Source organism: Corvus kubaryi, unplaced genomic scaffold (genome assembly GCF_017639235.1).
Source record: "Corvus kubaryi isolate FWS band 111438036 unplaced genomic scaffold, C.kubaryi_AGA036_p1.0 37354, whole genome shotgun sequence".
NCBI lineage: Eukaryota > Metazoa > Chordata > Aves > Passeriformes > Corvidae > Corvus > Corvus kubaryi.
In genome coordinates, this window is record NW_024581116.1 from 4,263,538 (window position 1) to 4,280,514 (window position 16,977).

The window sequence follows — 16,977 nt, forward strand, 5'->3', positions numbered from 1 at the left end:
CAATCTGTTTCAGTGCTCAGTCACCCTCACAGTAAATAGGTTCTTCCTCACACTCAGGTGAAACTTGCTGTGTTCTGTTTTCTGCCTGTTTCCATTTGAAAGGAAGCCAGACACATAATCTTAGCCCAGTACGTTCCCTCTTGATGGGGTACCACAGACCAGGACTTCAGGATACAGAGACTTGAAGGCAAAACCCAAAGATTTCCATTTGCACTGGGTAGAGGAAATGTAAGGGAATGTGGGAATTATTTCATGTGTCTTTAGAAGCTCTCTGTTAACTCCAGGGCATGCTCATGCACCTGCACTTTCAAGAGCAAGAGAAGAGGTAGCACAGAAGCAGGGGCAGACCTCCAAGCCACGGCACAGCTCTGGGTGCAATGTAGGCAGATCCACTTGGTCTTCCCAGAGATGGTCAAGAAATCCTGGGAAGAATATCCCCATGCCTTTGCACTGGAAGGGCTTGAAATTCCAACTCTGCCACTGTGGGAAGAGGAGCTGAGAGCTGCTGGGGTAGTGAGGAGCGGGGAGAAGGCTGAACGAGAAAGCAAGAGAGATCTCAGTGAGAAAGGATCTGTTGGCAGGAGTGTTTGGAGAGGAATGGAACCTGATTATGTTCTGGGGAGACCATTATGTCACCAGCTCCGTCTGGGAAATTGAAACATTTGGTTGCATTTCACACAGCTTCAGGGCACCTGTAAATTGCCTATCTGCAGACAATCAGTGAGGGACCATATGCCAGCTCAGGGTTGCCAGTTCCCTGGCTCTGACCCACTCTTCCCAAGTCCTGAAATGCCCTGTACATCTTGTGAGGACAGAGGTGCCAGTTCCTGCTGCTGCCCAAGGTCTTAGCTCCACATTTGCTTTTAAGAGAAACCTGTTCATTTCCTCTAAATCTAAATGTAAGGCAACAGGCACCTGACAAAATGGTCCTGTAATATGGATTAATACTGAATATTTTCCTATTGAAGAAAGGGGAAATTCTAATATTTACGAGTAACATATTTTATTGAAGATTTCAGTCTTTAAAAGACATAAGTATTTGGTATAGAATTTCAAGCTCAGTAAAAGGCTGTTATACAAATATGGCCATGGTAGAATGTTGAAAAATGTTAACAGTTTTCAGCAACAAGGGAGCTTCACAAGGGAGGAAAATCAATATTGACTTATGCTGTTTATCCGTAGCATAGTAAAGTTACCTACACCTGAGAAATCTCAGTAATTAAACATCTAATCTAAATTCATACCAAAAAAGAAAAAAAAAAGGTTAACCAAATTCTGCAGCTTAAAGGGAGGTAGGAAAGCTGACCATTATGGGCTTAAAAAAACCCAAAAAACAAAACAAGAATTGCATTAAAATAAAAGGGCAAGTGGAAATAAACAAAGGGAAAAAATGACCTGTATCTTCCTTACAGAACCTGCTTAATTCAGGCCTTGTTTTAGTGACTCTTGGCTGCTCACAGCTGCCTTGTTTGTGCTGCTCCAGTCACTGAGCTGCCCTCCTGGAGCCCCAATGGCCCACCCTAATTCCCACCAAACAAATAGAACAGTCAAACTGGTTACTGCCCATCACCCCAAAGCTACTTCTCAGCGTTTTCATTGCAGTTACAATGAACAGAGATGCCTCAGAGGGATGAGTCTGATTTTATGCACATACCCTCAGGATTATGGACTGGTTATCCCAAACTATTCCCCAGCTCCGGCAGCTGCTGCCAGCCTTGTGCGAGGGCCCTCATCCTAAAGTATCCACCTCAGCTCAAGGAATTGCAGTGCATGTTTCTCTCCTTTGACTGCAGCCTGGGAAGGGACATCTTTAATATCTGATTTTTACATGTCCCTTTCCATCTGGTCACTTTATGGTGCTCCCATAAAGTATTTGCTACAGACATCCCAGGGGAAGAATTACTTCATGAAAGGACACTGTTTGTCATTAGACTCTTAAATGCTTATAGAGCCTGTGTACCTACTGAGTTTATGTTTTCAGGCAAAATTTTTCAAAAAACATTGTTCTTGGAAGAAACAGAGATTAGTTACACTGAATCTTTCTAAGGGCTTTGAGGAAATGTCTACCTTAAGAAGTTCTCTTTCCTTTTCAGATCAGAATATCAGTTTATCCCAGTCCTCAGACTGGAAAAGATTTATGTTCATGTCTTTATATGCATCCTGATGGCTCCACTGAAGCCAATGGCATTATTCACCATGTTTGACTTGGCAGTTGCATTTGTTTTTTGCACATGTGGAGACTTGATTTCTTTTCCTGGTGTACATAACTGTTCCTTACCAGATGCAGCCCCAGGACATGTGATTCTCCACTTCTGTCCTATTTATGTCACCATTCATATTTAATTAAAAAGCAACAGATAATGTCGTGACAAATTTTACACTGGGCACAAAGCCTGCTTTTTTTTTTTTTTTTTTTTTGGTGGGGGGTGTTATCTTTTTTTATTTGCAAAGCTGAATTTAACTTCACTGAGCAATTCCTGTCATTCAAAATAGAGGCATATCCAGCACTTCTCTAGTGTGTCACTTGAAAGAAACAATTAATTACATTAAATAAAAAGTTTAAATTTTTTATTTAAGAAATGAGCTTTAACATCATAAAATACTGTATTCTCATTCTGAGTCAAATATCTTGCTATTTTTTTTCCCGAAAAAGTGCTCAGCAAGGCTTTGTTCTTGCCTGAGTGTTGTATGACTGTAACAAATCACTAAAATGTCCCTGAGATGTCTTACATCAGGGAAATAGAAACCCTGAAAAATATATGTGCTTGGCACGGTTTTTCTACATATTGTGAAATTGCTACTATAATTGTAGAATTTACTATGTTATGGGAAAAAAGGCCTTTTCTTTTAAGGCCTCTTTTTCTGCAAAGCTCCTATTTAACTTGAAGCACAGACGTAAGTGCATCCTTATTTAGCTCAGTATTTAAACATATGCTTAAATTTAAAGATGTCCTAGTCCATGAGACTCTAGAATTTGATTAACTAAATCGTTTACTTGAGTACTTTGCCAGATGAAGATCTTCAGAAGTAAAAGACCGCTATGAGCATAGGCTGCATTGCTGTCTAAAGTTATAACTTTGAGAATAAATCAAGCAATGTCACGGTTGCTCTGCAGCCCTGAAGGAGGCTGATGTGGTCTGTCACTGTCCATACTATAAAACAGTCCTGTAGTCTAAAAATTGGGTAAGTGTAAATAAATTGTCTGGTGGGAATTGTCCCTGGCACATGGCAGCAGCCAGACTGTGCCCAGGGATTGCTGGGGAGAGAGCTCGTTTTCCAGAGCAAAGCTGTGCCAGGGACTTCTCTAGGTGCTTAATAGCTGTGAAGATTAAATTCCAGTACCTGTGTCATTGCAAAACCTGGAATCTCCTGGTCTTAAGAACGTGCACTCTAAGTTCTGTGCTTCAACTTTATCATGTCCAGGACTTAGGTCAGGCTCCATGATGCTGTTCAGGAGCCGTGTGGCTCTCTGAGGTAGTGAGTAGAGAACGACTTCTTGTTCAGGGCATGATACTGTCCCTGTTTAAGCTTTCAGAGATGGATGAGCCCTCTTTGAAATTCTCACACAGGTACAATAACTGCAAGGCTGACTCCTTGGATACTCTTTGCTTTTCCACCTCATGGTGAATTCAGAACTGAATTTTGCAATGACCTCTTCTTTTTCAGTAGAGGCAAAATCACACATCCCACTAATCCTACATATTTAGTATTTGGGTCTGCATGTTGGGAATGAGGGCTTATGCCTGGGGAGGTACATACTAACACCACTGCTTGGCAAAATCCTGCAAAATCTCCCTTGACATGGAACTGAAACCAATGGGATTTCCTCCAAGAGAATGTCTGCTTCTGGCAGACAGGGTGTTTTTGTAGGTCAGGGATTATCTTCAATGTGATAAGTGTGAAAAAAGTTCAGTCCTTATTGAGGAAAGAAAATAAGATCAGAGAAGCATCAAGTCAGAATTGCAAGATGTTGTGGACTAAGATTTCTCTATTCATAGAGACTTTTACTCTATTTGATTGACATCTCTATTCAAATTCCCAAGTAAAAAATATCTATCCATGACTAAATCTAAAATAGTTCATGTCCTTTTCTCAGACTGCTTATGGAAAGAAAAGTGATACTTCTTGTCCTTTACAGAGGAACTCAGGCAGTATCCAACACATAGATGGGGAGCTGAGAATCAGTCTTAGAGCAGAGGGCTGCCACATTGCCTTAGCCTGGGATATTTCCTCGCTCCAGCAAAAGCTGGGCTAATCTCTTCATGATTTTGCTATGTAAGCAGGGTAGACACTGACATGCTGATATTGCCTACATGGTGAAGGAGACAATTATCAATCCATGTTAGGAATACTGCCTGGAAATCCAGCAGGCTGGTGCAGAGGGGTTGAAATTAAGCAGGACACTGTTGAGGTACCAATCATTTTTCTGTAGTTACGGCTGTATCAGCATTTCCACTAGAATACTTGTTTCCAGAGGTTTGTACAACTAGCCTGGAAAATGTGCTCTGGACAGAAATTTGACAAAAAATTGTTCCAATTGGGGGTAATAATTTCTTTTTGAGGGCATGAGGAAATATCCTTTTTTTTTTTTTTTTTTTGCTGAGACAGAAAAGCAGAGAAAAACTAGGCATTTCTATGATAAAAGTGTGCTGAAAAATAAATGCCTAGAGTAAAGGAATCACAAGAAGTAGAAGTTTATGAGATAAAAACCTCATAAAAATGGAAATATAGACTTAATTTTTTTTCTGAGTTTTATTACAGACACTTTTCTGTCTGAAGAAAGTATTTAGCTGTTTGGGCTCTGTTATAAATTAGTTAGGTCTGTACCACAGGCTGTACTTTGAAGCATTGAAGCATCTTCCATTTATTTCAACAGTTATGCTCCCAGAATTTTCAAAAATAAATAGGGAAATTTTGAAGAGGTTGAGAGCACACAGAGAAGGATAAAGTACAAAATAAGTTAAGCTGCAAAAGGAAGATAGCCTCAGAGAGTGGGGAGGAGAAACTCTGCTTTAATGAGGAAGCAGGAAGAAAATGAGAATAGTGTTGTGGACACACTGGTATGTCAAAGCGGGAAACAAAGAGAGCTAGGAAAGATGAACTGCTTCACATTTACTTGTTTTCAGCAGGGTTTTGATTGCCTGTGTGGGCAAGAAAGCCAGCTCCCTGTGCTTGATCTGAACATCCATAACCCATCTCAAATTTGTGGTTAATGATATTTTGCATCGCTAGGGGTAGGATGAGCATCCAAGTTTCACATTGGATCCTTTGCTTTTCAACCATGAAGGAGGTAGAAAGAGATGGAGAAGTGACTGAGTAAAAAAAAAGATTGCATTTGGGAAAAGCCTCTAGGATGAAAAAGAAAGGCTTACAGAAGATTTTCTTTTACCTGACTGCCATATCAGAAGAAGAATTTCCACCTCTCCATTGTTGGGCAGGTGAGGTGATGTGTAGGGCTCTGTAGTGAGAAGTGGGAGTCTCTCAAAGAACACCTTAAAAAAGCCCCTAAAATCTTGGTTGGAGTTGTATCAGCTTGTGTTAGCCTGTGAGCTGCTGTGATCACAAATTCCAAGTTACTCCTGGGGAAATGATGAATTCCAGCGCTCAGCGTGGGGTTGGTACCAGGGGTTCATGGTATTGCTGCTCATGAGAAGGCAGAGAGAGAACAAGTGGGGCACGAAATACCTGTGCTTGCATATTTCAGCTCTCACCCACACAGCTCTGTCAGGTAAGGACACAGTTCAGAATCTTCTCCTCAAGGGTTTGTGAAAACAAACATGGAATCCCTCCCTCCCTGTCCATGGAAAACAGGCCATGGAGAGGCCCATACTGAGGTGGAACAACCTGTACTAACTCAGTCTGTGGCATGGTTCACGCAAGACTACAGTGAAAAGAATAATTTTAGGTGATGGATGAGCTGCTTTCCATATCAAGTTTGCTTTCCTGTTCAAATTCCTTTTGCCTGTGTGAGACATTATGAAAGAAGAATAAAAGTCTTATCTGTCTATAATAATTTGGTTACAATACTCTCCAAACAATGTTTCACTTGGTTTCCACTTCACCTTAATTTTCTCAGATATCCTGATCATCAGCGTTTAAAGCCTTGTTGGAGGAGAAGCTGCCTCTTTGCGGAGAATCCCTTTTCCCCAGCAACACTACACATCTTTTGCTCACTGACTGCCTAACTTTGCTTCCTTACAGTGTTTCCTAGGAGATCAAATGGGAGCTTGAAGTACTCAAAAACCTAGTGTTGCAATGAAAAATAACTTATTAAAGTTTATAATTACTGAAAAATTAATCAGAGACTTAGCATGGTACTTGCATAAAGACAATAAGCCAGGCTCTTGTCATAGTGAAATATGGAATAACTACTTTGAAATAAATCTTAATTATGCTAGAGTTACTACTCAGTGTGACTTAATTAAGAGTAGAGCAGTGAAAGCCTTTGGGGGAAAAAAAGAATGCTGATTACACAACCACTTAACTGCATATTCTTCCTTTCCCCCTGGTTCTTTTCCTTCCCATCAGAGAGAATTTCAAAACTAAAGTTGTTCAAGGAACTTCAAATATACATTAACACGTGGCAGGTTACATTCTAAATAGAAATTGTTTGAAGTAAAAAGTTGAGAATGATAACCCTGAAGATCATCTCTTTAAATTATGCACACAAGGTACCGTGCATCTGTATCTACCTTGACCTTAAAAAGTGCACTGCTTTGTTAGGAAATAAATTTGTGAAACATTGAATGGTTTGAGTTGGAAGGGACCTTAAAGACCATCTAGTTCCAACCACCTGCAATGGGCAGCACACTGTGTGCTGCTCCAAGCCCTGTCCAACCCAACCTGGGACACAACCAGGGATGGGGCAGCCACAACTTCTCTGGGCAACCTGTGCCAGGCCCTCACTACCCTCACAGTAAACAATATTTTCCTAAAATCCAATTTAAACCTACATCAAGTATGGACTACAGAGGAGAAGACTTAACTGTAGTAAAAAAAGGAAACACAGAGGAATAGATTAAGGTTAAAATAGCCCACAAAGCAAGGTGTAAAGAAATAGACCTTCACTGCAGCCGCCCGAGTGCAGCATGCAACTATGGCTATAGAGTATAGATAGATATATTGTTCAACAAGCACACCAACAATGTAAGAGGCTCATTTGTCATGGTTTCACTTCTTACCAGACAGAAGACATGCAAAGTCAAATATATCATGGCAATAAATCTGTTGACTTCAACAGAGTTATCTAAACAATGAATTCAAAGCAATATACTTTGAGGGAATGAAACCAAACCAAGCAGGAGATACACACAGGGTTCTTGGAAGATTATCTAGACCATATATAAAATCAGACAGTAAAGGAATATGCACAATATTGCAGGGGATTTATGGTAACTGGGGAAAAAGGTGTGTAATGAAGATCCAGTATGCTGCATGTATCAGTGTCAAATTGCTTGGCATGAGCTATGTTGCTTTCTTCACAGGTGCTTATGCAGCTCCAGTTGAACTGAAAAGGTGCTGTAGAATAAGGTATAATGTACTGAAAATAATTGAAAGAAAAATAAGCAAAATCAAGTGGAAGAATTAAAAAAATGTGGATTCTCCATCCCAAAATTATTCCAATTTTCCTTGCTCCACAGAGACTGATGTATCTGCAGAAGTAAAAGCTGCACTGGTCTTTTTTGGTGGATGTGGAAACTGGTTGACAAAAATAACAAAATGACATCCATGGAAGATCTGGTTTGTTTTCTGCTTTACTCCTGTATCAACATAGAAATAAAAACCTTCTGGTCCCAGTGTGTGATCAATGTATTTGGTACCTATTATACAAGTGCTATTGCACATGTGTGACACTGAGAGGGGTTGGTTTGACTCCTCATCAAACTCTAGTTCATTTGTGTGAGCCCAGCTTTAATATTGACATCTTCTGATGTCTTGGCTCACTATCTTCTGCTAAGGGAATTCCAGATTTTTAAACAATCTGTTTTGAATAAAGCTTCATAACCAAAATATAAAATTTGAGCTGAATTATTCCTGGGATTTATCTCTAAAATTGAAGCTTGGAAGGCATGGCTATAATCTTTTCTCTTTCTCTTGATATTTTGTCATTTTAAGTGGGGTTAATCTCCCCAGGTCTGGATGAATCTGCATTGCTGCTGTGTTTGGACTGATTGCGCTGAGCTTCCTTGATCACCAATGGACAGAAATCTGCATTTTAAAAAACCTCATTAATTTACTCCTAATACACAACTATAAAATGGATCAGAAGTGTCTGTCACTCTCTTATGGCCATAAAGGAAGTTCAGATATAAATATCTCCATTGCTAGTATCTGAAGTTAGATGAGATGAATCCTGGCTTTGATGGCTTTGGAAAGTGCTGTTTCCCTCAATACAATGCATGACAGACAGCCCTGGGATACATATGGGCAGTACAAGAGAAGACCAGGAATTTCCCAGGTGACACCCCCAGAAGTGATAGCCAAGGGTCACAGTGCTGCAACAACTCAGGTTTTGTGTGGGCAGTGGAGGAAATCTACAAAGAGGCATGGGAAGCTTGACATTCACAATGGAGTGTTCAAAATAGGATGGATATTGCACAATGCCATCAAGATGCAAATCAAGGTCAGTAAAGCCTTCCCAGTTAGAGACACATCTGAGCCATAACCCAACATTAAAACATCTCCTGCTCCTAAACCTTACAGAACTATTTACTGAACTATCAGTCGTGTCTGGCCCTCGAATATTTTGGGTCAAACCAGCAACCTTGACCTAGCTACCCCTGGAGTTTAGGCTTCAAATTCAAACTTTGGAAGCTTTGCCTGTCTAGAAAGTTTCTCTCTCTCTAAGACATGTTGCACTCAAAAGTTTCCTCGAACAATCCAGAGTTTTGACCACTCCTAAAACACAGAGGTCATTTTTGGCAAATGATAAATGGCAAAGTACAGAAAGTATAGAGAAGAGGTGAAATTGCATTCCTTGGAAACAGAAGCAGCTCATGAACATTAGAACTGGCATTCAAATGGCTTTTTTTTTGTACTGCAGGTGAATTTTTCTGGCTCTCCATAACCATGAAACATGGAAGATGTGAGACATGTCACGTAGCAAAGAATTAACATCTTGCAGAGAGCTTTTTAGTAAAACATATGTACACACCCTTGTCAGCAAACTCTGAAGGTTTGAGACTGAGTTATCAGCCACAAATAGACATGTATACACATTTTGGAAGGCAAACAGCTTCCAGATTATCTTTTAAATGTACCCACAAGTAAAACATACAAAGTAGACATAGACGCTCCATATAGTGATATCTTTACGTAGTGTCCCCATGGATACTATAGGTTCAGGAAGACATTGCTCATGGAGGATGCTATACCATATTCCAGAGAGTAGAAAGCAAGCCCTTTTAAAATACTGAAAGGAGAGATTGACATGGCAAGCTCCAGTGCAGAACTGGGCCAAGAGCAAACTGAAATGGCTACATCTGTTTTCATCCCTTCCCTTGGGCTACTGAGCTGAGTAGTTTACAAAGCAGAGAAAGTCATTCATAGTTCTTTACAGTACAGTTTCTAGTGCCACATAGTAACTGCGGATTTACTGCACTCCCCTGTGAAATTTCAACTGCCATAACAAAGCTTTATGTTGCAGATGATCAACACTCAAATATTTAGGAATAATAATAACAATAAAAAAGACATTTCACCCTCCCCTCCCCTTCCCACAGGGGACCAATCTGTCTTCTTACAACTAAGTGTTGATCCAGCCCCATGCAAAGCTTTACAAGGTGGGTTTTTTTTTGTGTGTGGCAAGGTTTTGAATAACATTTTGCTTAAAGAAGGGGAAAATCCCACTTCCTCCAGCATATTGCAGGGACCAGCAAACATATCCCTTCGTCCCTTGGACCAAATATGTAATGATAATACTGCGCAGGTGCTCCAGAGCTGACTCAGCTGCTACACGGTCACGTTGTGCCTGTGAAATGCAATCCATCATTACATTTAAAGCGCCTGCTTGATTAATGTTCAGTATTTAATGTCAACACCGATAAATTAGGATTCAGAAGTGTTACACTGCAGGAACTGCAAACAGTGCTGCAGTGGCGATGGCCTGGGCTAGTTTTGTGAGATCTGTTCACTCAAGGGGAAATTCACAATTCAGAAATACCAAAATATATGTATGGTATTAACTACCAGCTGTGACCTCTTGGGGTAACAGTGATATGTCACATTTAAAGGAACTAAGTGTTAAATTTCCAAATGGCTATGATAATTTCTTCTCCTATATAAACAGTACCTCTATCCCTTAGCTTTGCCACCCATATTTGCAACAATGCTCTAATTGTGGTGTTACAGGTATACAAGGTATTCTGGATTTGGGAAGTACTTTGGCTTAGATAGTTTTAAACATTTACTTCCCAAGTGCATAGGTTTCTTCTTAACTAACTTCCTCAAGAAAATAAAAAATTACCATGGCATTTTCAATCTCTCTTGGTCTTGTAACATTTTCTGATTTGAAATATTGTTTCTTTCTCTTCCATGGACAATTTTTCGAACAAATCTGCCTTTTCCCCTAATGTTTACTTAATGGTGACTCTTTTTTCCACCTTTGCTTCAGTCCTACATATGACATATTAAGCAATTCCCATTAGAGCTACAGTTTGAGACTCAGGAATACTTAATGGCCAACAGACTCTTCCCTGGTGGAGAATGAGGATTCAAAGGAAACATTTGAGATTATTTCGCTTTCATTATTTTTGTTAAAAAAAGTTTGCACCTTGAGGTGTCATGAATACCCCTTCTTGATCTTCCTTTGCCTTGTCAGACCTGGCCAGCACAAGCAGCTGAGATCTTTGCTCTATTTTCCCTGCATCTCTGTGCAACACTTTTTTAAAAAGAGGATATACTATTATATTTTTCTAAGCCTTTCAGACTGCTGTAACATGATCAGGATTCTCCTGAATCTCTATGCATTCGATCTCTTCTCGTTCCTTCCTTTTGGCCCTTTTCTTTTTCTTGTGGTGCTTTTTGGAAGGTGGGAAAAAGGTTAGAAAGACTGGCAAAATAACAAAACAGTGCAGAAGTGTGCAACTGCCGGCAAGCAGCAAGCATTTGAACAGTGTGAAGGTCAAGTTTGAAGGCACAAAGAGAAGGGGGACCAACCCAATAAGAAAGGAAGAAACGTTCTGCAAAATGGCTGTCCCATGCTCTTGGAGGGAGTTCTTTATGCACTGAGTTCGGGTGTGCTCAGTAGCTAATACAAATGTATAAAGCAGGGGTGCACAGTGATCTATGGCAAAATTCAAAGTGTAGATAAGGCACAGTATAGAGATGCAATCCATGTCTACATTCCATAAGGTCATCAAGCCAAGGACACCCAGCTCTATTGAGGTGACACTGAGAATTAACCAGAAATTTCCCAGAGGGTGAATAACCAGGAAGAAGGTCAGTATTAACACCAGCAGGATGCCAAAACCAGAAATCAGGACAGGCATAGTTACTGATAAACCATAGTGGTCCATGAAAACAAAAGTAGGGTTGAACACAATGAACTTGATGCTCTGTATAAGAGAGAGTGGCCTCAGCTTCTCCAGCAATTCCACCGCTTCCCTCTGTGTGTTTTCACTAGTCCTGGCCACAAGGTACAAACGAGAAGCAATTATGTTGTTCTCATCTCCAGCTTTGGAGAAAATGATGTCATTTTTGAAGTGCTGAAACTCTGGCTTTTTTAGAAAAGAACTCTGGAGGATGCTGATAAACTCACTTTTGTTGGTTGCACTGATGTTACCCACTCGAAGGTATTGGTAATACTGTTCAATCCAGGACATGGTGTTGAACCCCTGGCTGAGTGTTTTTAGGTCTTCTTGCACAGTACCATTCCAGTACTCCAGAGGTTCATAGATGTAGAAGCCTATCACAGGGCTGTAGTTGCTGAAATACTTCTGCTGTATGAGGGCATAGGAGACGCTTGGGGACTCACTGGCAAGAAGGTTGATGATGTTGGCTCCATCATTAATCTGTAAGCACCCCATAAAGGAGAAAGAGGCATAGATGAGATACAGTATCACCACAAATGGCTTGACGTAGATGTTGGTAATCCACTCATTGTAGTGCTCTCGGAGGAAATGCTGGATAAAGTGGTGCTGGTACGGGTTGGTCTCGTGGTGAGAAGTGTGCTGATGGCCATCGTTCATCATGGTTTGGAACCACACAGGTTTCCGGTCCAGGTATTCTGCCGAGGGGATTTTACAGCAGAAGATGCTGTGGTACCGGTTCTGCTCCAGCTGGCCAGCAAAAACCAAGCAGGAGCCAAAGAAAGAGAAGATGTAGAAGTAGTTCAGGAGGATGGAGACACACATGTTCTGGCAGAAGACTTTTACAGCTTCGATGTTGGTGAAGGGGCTTGCACCCATGCCGAAGGCTATGAAATACAAGGAGCTTGTCATCGTGTAGGAGACCATGACGTCTGAGTAGGCATCTGCTACTCTGTCCTTGAAAGGCAGATTCTCTCTGGTCCGACGCCATCCTGAAAGGAGTTCAAACACTCCTTTGGTTCCATGACCTAAAATGAGAAAATGAAGTTTATATGTCTGCATATATCAAGGGGGGGTCCAATCATCCCCCAAGTGTTTCATCCTCCAGCAGTAAAAAAACTTTGTCTGCTGAAATTTGTTATGTTTTTGTCACCAGTTAAGCAAATGGAAAATTGTGAAGTGTCTATCTAAAGCTAAATAGCAGATTCATCTGCAGGTGCCTAAATTAACAGGCCTGATATTCTGAGACTCTCCATGCTCAAAAAAAAAATGAAGACGCTAATTGATTTTAATGGACATTGAATTAGTTCCCAAATGGACTGCAAATAAAGGAGAACATGAAGTTTGGTTCAAGTCTGGGGTTCATTCTAGAAATTCCTTGTGTCATCCTACTACATCTTTCAAGGTTTAAGGGCTTCAACTTGAAACAGTTAAAAATACAAAGAGTATTTTCTTCCAAAGAGTATATTTTATAAAGATTATTTGAGAAATGAATGGGTGTGACCAAGAATGGGACTACTTGGCTCTTCATACAGGACAAAGGAAAAATTATGCTGTAAGTACAAATAACCAGAATAATTTGTGTCATTATTCTCTGCCTACTGAGTGAAATTGGAACTTCTCAGTGATAGTACATAACTTTGCACACTGTATGAAAATTGACATGTTGGTGGAAGTGATGGAGAGAAGAATACTGGCTAAGCCATTGTTCCACATTAATTGTCTAGAAAATGTATGGGTTTATTTTCTCTGGTTGTCTGTGTCTCTCTCTTTACTATCCAGAGCTCCTCCTGGTGACAAGGAATTTCCTTAGCTCATGTGAGAGGACACTCAAAAAAGTCAGATGTGGTCAGTGTTCCATGACAGGTTCTGGCTTTGTATTCCATTCCTAAGTATTTTAGGGATATGATTTTTTAACAAACTAAAATGTAATACAGACTCATTTTCATTTTATTTGTCACAATCACACTCTAGGAAGTCTACAGCTATTAAACTTTATGACAGAACGGTAAAACGGAATCTAATCTTACTGGAAAAGGTTAACAAACAAAAGTTATGTGTAATGTGTACATATTCACATATGTGTATGTTGAAAAGAATATATACACACGTGCACATTATTTTCTTTTTTTTTTACCATTAGAGAATTTCAACTTGGGGGAAAATAAAAAAGCTAAGATTCAAAAAAAATCCATCCAAAATGGTTTGGTTTTCAAATTACAATTAAATTTGGCTTTCGAATAATAATTAAAACAATTAAAAGCACAAATTTTAATTTGGATCAGGAAGTGCAAAATTCTCTGCACATTGGATCTAGCCCTGAGAAAATTCTGGCCAATGTAAGGAGACATACTACTGAGCAGAAAAAGAAGTAGATTGCAGATGCTTCTGCCTCTGTCTGTGGGCCTTCACCCTCTGTAGTAAAAGAATTGCATGAACCAAAGCAGGCACGAAGCAAATTTTCTTGTATCAAACCCAGAAATATGACAACAGGAGATTTGCAAATAATAAAGTGTGTGCAACGAAGGGTCTGTTGAGCTTGTCCTTAGATTTAAATTGTTTGGATTCATACAGCTGCTTATGTTGCCCAAAGCAGACTCCTGACAGCTGTTCTAGACAGGGAATATTACAGCATAAACTGTCAGGTTCTGTGAATGTTACCTGCTTTACTGCAGATCTGTGTCCCCAGTGCAAGATAAACACACAGTATTACAGAAGCCTTGCAGTTAGCAAAAGGCCTGTGTGGAAATGCTGCTTTCTTATGAACCCGCATCTCAGTTCAGGAGGGACCTCGAATTCCCTGGTAAGTTTAGGGTGAGTTGTTCAGATTCTCAAGGCACAGCTGTCTTGTACACTGTCATTTTTGGGCCATCAAGGAGAAAGGATTGGCTCCTTCATCTGAGCAAATCTGCAGAACCAAGTGACTAGAACACAATTTTTACATGTTTATAGCAAGTGTTTAAGTGTCTTGCTGGGTGTGGCCCAGGCTGGCTGGTCACCACTTTGAGTGCATATGTCCTGGCATGGCTTAATTTAATGGTACAGGAATCACAGCACCATTTAGGTTGGAAGTGACCTTTAAGATCATTGAGCCCAACCATTAACCTAGCACTGCCAAGCCCACCACTAAACCATATCCCTCAGTGCCACATCTGCACAGCCTTTAAATTCCTTCAGGGGCAGTGATTCCACCACTTCCCTGGGCAGCCTGTTACAATGACTGACAACCCTTTCTGTGAAGAAAATTTTCTAATACCCAACCTAAACCTGCCCTGGAGCAACTTGAGGCCATTTCCTCTGGTCCTATTGCTTGTCACCTGGGGAAAGAGACCAACCCCCACCTGGCTGCACCCTCCTGTCAGGGAGTTGTAGAGAGTGAAAAAGTTCCCCCTGAGCCTCCTTTTCTCCAGGCTGAGTCCCCTCAGCTCCCTCAGCTGCTCCTCATCAGACTTGTGCTCCAGACCCTTCCCCAGCTCCGTTCCCTTCTCTGGGCATGCTCCAGCACTGGAAAGAGTAAAGCAATGTTCTACCAGCTCTATCAACAATTAACAGTAATATGGACTTATTCCAAAATCTCACTTATCTATCCTCCTGAAAGTTCATGTTCACAGTTGCACCTTTGCCATTTTTCAATTGCTATTAATTTATAAGTGTTAGCATATCACATTCTCAGTGATGACTACCTGGGTGCATTTAACCTTGGGGTAGGTACACAATGATTTATAGAGAGGGGCTTTATTGCCAAACACATGTGTGGAGAACTACCCAAGAGTATGCACTAGTGCCCAAATTCATGATAACATTCAAAGTTAAAATCCTGTAATTAAGCTCTAGGCTTTTTTTGCAAATAAAACAAATAGTGTCTTAAGGGAAAAATTATTGATATTTTAGCTTTTTTGAGTATCAAAATTGGCACTGATTTTCTCATGATTGTTATTATACCAATGTCAAATTTCCCCTTATTCTCCTTTTACAAGTAACTTCAGTTCTATCACACAAACAGGGGTATTGGGGAATATAATGCGGTAATTCCCTTGCTGACATAAGAGGAAATCTTTGCCTGATCGGTTTCCCCATGTCATTACTCTGATACCAAGTTTTCCAGTCAGCCTCTGTTGCTCTCCCCAGATAAGCAGGTCTATTCACTTCTCCCAACAAGGATACATATCTATTTTTCATGAACGTTTTCTAACAGTTCTCAGGATTCAGACAACACAGTCACTCTATAAAATTCTGTTCCTTCAGCTTCATTCCTAATGCCACAACAACATTGACAGTGGAGTTAAGTTCACTGACCAGTTCTAGGAAGGTTCAGAGGGTCTTTGGCTCTGGGTCAAAACTGCCAAGTTTCTCTGGTACTAACATGACATGAACGAAGTACAGCAATTTTTTATTTGCTGGACAGGCAATGGCCTATGACTGCTTTAAAGGAAAGGAGACAAGAAATTTTTATCCCGTTGTTTGTGAGTGTAGGAGAGCAAGTAAGGGAGGCTGCAGAGAAGATGGAAAAAAATAATGCATTTTCTGCCTCAAATTTAAAAACAAAAGATTAATTATTAGCAGATATTTAAAATAAACTGGAAGAGAATAGGGATAGAAACAAAAACAGTGAAATGAGAGATTAAAGACCACTTGATTGAGTTAAATTCATTCAACCTGGAGAAATCAATTAAAAGTTAAGCCAAAACAATCTCTGAACAATTAACAGTCATCTCAGGGGATAAATGCAGATGGGACGGTCCAAGAAGAATGGAAAGAAGCAGCAAAGTATCTATCTTCAAAAAGGAGAACTGGGGCACTGTTTTGAAATGGGGCATGATTTTTTAAATTGAATCATAGAAAGATTTGTATTGGAAAGGACCTTTAAAATTACCTAGTTCCAGACTGCTGCTGTGGGTGACAACATTTAAAAAAAAAATTGGAAAAAAATAGGGTGAATGCCCTGGAGAATAAAACCAGCAAACGATGGCCTGTTATTGGTATATGAAAAGCATAAAGAGAAACTGAATGAATTGGACTTTTCCCCCTTATAGACTGGAATGCCAGTGAGGACTCAACAATATTCAATATAAAAAAGGTATAATAAGGGCAGAAATCAAGTCTATCTCATTTCTATTTGTGAAAGAGAAGATATCACTGGTTTCATTTTCAAAAAATACCCCAAAAACCATTTAGATTAGATATCAGAGAAAAAAAAATCTTTCTCTCTTTAAGCTTCATTAAACTCTGGAGCACACTATCTAAGAAGGCCGTAAAGTCGTTTTCATTGCAAGTCTAAAGGTTAGATTAATAAATGTTAATGTAGGTGCCAGGTGCAGGCAGAAAGGGGCCTGGGGGTATTGGACTGAACACGAGCCAGCAGTGTGCCCTGGTGGCCAAGAAGACCAACGGCATCCTGGCCTGTGTCAGGAATGGTGTGGCCAGCAGGACCAGGGAAGTCATTCTTCCC

General features: G+C 40.3%; 1 protein-coding gene across 2 annotated transcripts in view; it reads right to left on the bottom strand.

Moving 5' to 3' along the window:
* Positions 1–77: 77 nt before the first annotated feature.
* PTCHD4 (patched domain containing 4) overlaps positions 78–16,977 on the bottom strand; it is a 92,316-nt gene continuing 75,416 nt past the window's right edge. For both annotated transcript variants that reach the window (XM_042032902.1, XM_042032900.1), the window contains exon 3: positions 78–12,556. In XM_042032902.1, the coding sequence (XP_041888836.1) occupies positions 10,923–12,556 (1,634 nt within the window). In that variant the 3' untranslated portion in view covers positions 78–10,922. The remainder of the gene's footprint in view (positions 12,557–16,977) is intronic.